At 39.5% G+C, this 4,374-nt stretch overlaps 1 protein-coding gene across 1 annotated transcript; it reads left to right on the forward strand.

The window, feature by feature from the left end:
- Positions 1–2,719: 2,719 nt before the first annotated feature.
- On the forward strand, positions 2,720–3,215 carry LOC118279776 (chorion class A protein Ld5-like). Its single transcript, XM_035599523.2, has one exon. It carries the CDS (start codon positions 2,773–2,775, stop codon positions 3,184–3,186), a length of 414 nt encoding a protein of 137 aa, XP_035455416.2. The 5' UTR covers positions 2,720–2,772; the 3' UTR covers positions 3,187–3,215.
- The last annotated feature ends 1,159 nt before the right edge of the window (positions 3,216–4,374 follow it).

The following is a 4,374-nucleotide window of genomic DNA, read 5'->3' on the forward strand; positions in this document are numbered from 1 at the left end:
GAAAAGTTTGTAATAAAATGCTTTACACAAAGTAGAACAGATGAAGTTTTATTATATAGTGTTCTTTTTCAGAAAATATGTTAATTTAATTATTTCGTTATAAAAAAACAGAGTAAAATACGCTTGTCTGTGCATCCTTTGGGTGCTTTTCCAGAAATGTGTTATGCTACGTTGCTGTCAATAATATTCATTGGTACACACAACAAAACACAACGCAAGCGTTGTTTCACGTCGGTTTTCTGTGAAGCCGTGGTATCACTCCGGTCGAGCCGGCCCGTTCGTGCCGAAGCATGGCTCTCCCACACTTTTCCTATTTCATGCTATAAACCTCACCGAACCCGAGACCTTTCTAACGAATGCCGCAAAACCGTGGAAATCGGTTCATGCGTTCTGGAGTTATAGCGTCAGGAAGGAAAACCTGACTTATTTTTATATTATAGACTTGTACTAAATGTGCTCTAATTGGTATGAATATTAGTTTTACATTGTTCTCACATAATTGAAGCAATCGAAACAATGTAACCAAGAATGGTATTGTGCATCTGATTGTAGATAACCTATGGGTTCTCGCTCGTTCTTCTAAACATTATGGTCAATCTACACTTTGGAACGGGCAATTAGCTTCACTAGAGGACTGATCCGACAGACAGACGTTATTAATATTATTATATTTGCTTTGACGTTCAAAAGTGCACTTCCTGGTCTATTTGAAATAAATAATTTTGACTTTTGACTTTTTGACTTAATTCAAATGTATACTTATTAGTTTTATTTTCATCATTATAACAAAATTTCATTAGCACGCGCGCGTAAATTTTCAAAGTACTTACTAGTCTTCCGATAACGCGAGTGCGGGCGCCTCGCTGCTAACAACTGATCAAGCGAAAGCACGCGCACGCGTTTTGTTTTATTATTGTGATAAAAATAAAACTATTGAGTATACAAAAAAAGTTTCTTCGAGTAAATTGTTCGTAATCATGAATAATTACATGTTTAAATATCCTTCACTAATTAGTTACTACACTCTATACAGGGTATCTCTGAAGTCGACGTCGAAAAGGCACTAGATGATCGGTAAGGTTCCAACTATTATCAGAAAAATATAAAAATAATTCTAGGTTTTACAGTTTTTAAATTACAGTGACTTATGTGTTATCCACGAAAAATTACACCCTGTGCCAGTCTTTTGACTCTTGTTGCTACAAATCTTTATTTTTTCGTCTGCAGTCTTTCTTACATCATCCCGAGTAATGTTTCAGTAATATGGAATCATAAATTCTTAGCCAACTGCTTTAGATTGCAAAACATTGTCAGTTTTAGACGAATCAAATTCTCTGAATAACATTTTCACTTTAAGTAACTGTACTGAATAAATTATGTATGGCGCTAGTAGTGGCAAATTTCGCCAAGTTGGCGCATTTAGTAAGGATTCTAAAGTAGTATACTACATATGAAGGTGAAAACAAAGAAAGAAACAAAATGCATACGGTATCTATTCATTATCAGGCAAAGAAAAGTGATATTGGTAACTTTCTTATAGATACCACGCGGATGAAACGAACGAACGAACTAAAATTCAGGAATTGATACCAAAGAGAGATAAAGACAGGGAAACCTATGTCAGTCTTTTTTTAAGATTTGATAACTACACAACTGAACTGATTTTTTTGTATGGTATAAGCCGGTAAACGAGCAGACGGATCACCTGATGGTAAGCAATCACCGCCGCCCATGGACACCGGCGTTACAAGTGCATTGTCGGCCTTTTGGGGGTCAGGAATTTAAGGGTTGTTAGGAAATCGGGAATTAGGAAGATTGGAAAGGGCCTCCGCAAGCGTAGTTTCAGGTCGGTTTTCTGTGAGGCCGTGGTACTACTCGGGCCCATTCGTGCCGAAGCTTAAAGTCACTTCTATATGCTATGAAGGCCCGCAACGTGCGTAAGAAAAAAATAAACTCTTTCCAATTTTTTTTTCGTGTAATTCATGCTTTGAACTTTTGACCACAACTTAAGGAAACTAACGTCATCATAAGAACCCCCAAACATGGGCTCGCTGTTATAGCATCGGTAAGTCCCCTCTTTAAGGCTTGAGAGACAGGGTGAGAAAAGTCATTGGATGATTTTCCAGTCCAAAAAAAAATATGTATACTCTGCCAAGGCACGCTACGCTAGTGATTTTTATAAACACAAAATAAGCATCATCGATACGTGTCATCATTTTCGTGGTCGAGTGTTCACAGGTGCACTGCCGGACAAGAGGTCTCATTCGATTCACGGGTCCGGCAAAAACTGCTGGGTCTTTTTCGGTTTTTCGAAATTTCTCAGTAGTAGCACGGAGTCTGGAATGATGTCCAGTATATGGCAATACGCTCAGTCCCCTATTTGAGACTTATAACACAAATGGTGAAAAATGTGCTTTGTATAGCATATTATGTGCCGTAATGTGCACCTCTGCGTACCCCTTCGGGGATAAAAGGCGTAATGTTGTCCCTTAGAAACAATGCAAAAATAAGCATCATCGATACGTGTCATTTTGTTATTTCCATCCACATTATTGTGCAAAAATTACTATTCTAAGTCCATGGTTGTTAATTCATAATCAATACCATTTCATAAATCCTTACCAAACAGTTGATAGCAAATTTTCTAATAGACAGAAAACTTGAAATATAAACCTTTTGAAATTAGGCATTTTTGCACTATATAAACGTGGTCTACAAGTAGGAACATCATTCAGTCTTCAGCTCCTCGTTGAACACAAACGAACATCAAACATGTCTAGGCTCGCTGTTCTGTTGGTCTGCATCCAAGCTTGCTTGGTCCAGGTAGTGTTCGGTCAGTACCTCGGCGGTGTTGGCTGCGGGTGTGGAGCCCCAGCTTTAGCTCCTGCTCCTGCTCTGCTCGCTCCTGCTGCTCCATGTGGTGGTGCCCTCGGTCTTGGTGCTCTCGGTCTTGGTGCCATCGGATCTGCTTATGGTGGCGCACTTGCTCCTGCTGCTGCATACGGAGGTGCTGCTTACGGCGGCGCCGGTGAAGGCAACGTGGCGGTCCTTGGTGAGCTGCCAGTCTCCGGTACTACTGCTATCGGTGGTCAGGTCCCCATCATGGGCGCTGTGAGCTTCGGCGGCGCCGTGCCGGCTGCTGGAGCCGTGTCTATTAATGGACAATGCTCTTGCGGCTGTTATTGATTTCTTTGATAATCTTGTTTTGTGTTTTGTTTCATAAGTTTATGTCTTAAGAAAGTATCTTTTGAATTACATTTTAGTGGGACTATAATGTTTGATAATTATGGTTAATATACGCACTTAAAATTATTTTTAATATTTTCTTTTTCTTCCTGCTCACTTAGCTTTAGTCTGCTTGAAGAAAATTATTATAGAAAGCCTATGCGGTTTTAAAAATCCTTTCAATGGTAGGTACGTACTAATAACGCCATCTATGAGTAATTTTTGACATTGCTGCGGTAAAATGTTTCACTTTCTCGTCCATAGATGGCGGTGGAGTGAAGTTAAAGTTAAACTTAATATTGCATCACTAGTAAGTACGTGATTTATTGCGTTTTTGTTCAAATCTTGTAATCGAGAAACCTACTGCTACTATATCCTGATAAAAAATTGAATTCCGTAATCATTTCAAAATGGATAAAGTTTAATTAATCTCTGGAACATAATACATAAACTGCAAATCGAGCTGATGTCCTGGGGTCCCTTCCCAATCTTCCGATTCCCTAACAATCCTTCCCCTAAACAATTCCTAACCCCCAAAAGGCCGGCAACGCACTTGTAATGCTCGTCTGGTGTTTCGGGTGTCCATGGGCGGCGGTTGCTTACCATTAGGTAATCCACCTGCTCGCTTACCGGCTTATACCATAAAATAACTAGTGCAATATGTTTTTTTTTTTCTTAATTAACAACTTGAGGTACTTATTTCTTTATTTTTATGATTATATCTGTATGTCTGTTTGTTCTCGCTAATCGAAAGTGGCCACTATCAACACTACAGAGTGAACTTTCCTTGGATGGAAACGAAACCGTTCGAATCCACGTTAATAATCCGTGCAGCCAGGGAATGCAACAATCTGCCGGCTTCTATCTTTCCTGACAAAATAATAAAACCCGGGTCATTTCAAGGTCAGAGAGAATATACCTAAGTCTGTGTGCTCCATCTTCAGCCGCATCTTCGCTTCGCTGTTCTGGTAGAAAGCGCGTTGGTGGCCAAACGCAGATTATCAACGCTAAAAAAAAATCGCTGACATGGCTAGACTGATTTTGACGGGACGATTTATTGACAGGTGACTGATGTACTAAGAAGTAAGTTAGGCTATTTTTATTCGTTACTAAGGCTATTTTTATTTGTTACTTTTAAGCGTGGGAGAG

The sequence above is a fragment of the Spodoptera frugiperda genome, chromosome 22, assembly GCF_023101765.2.
Source record: "Spodoptera frugiperda isolate SF20-4 chromosome 22, AGI-APGP_CSIRO_Sfru_2.0, whole genome shotgun sequence".
NCBI classification, from domain to species: Eukaryota; Metazoa; Arthropoda; class Insecta; order Lepidoptera; family Noctuidae; genus Spodoptera; species Spodoptera frugiperda.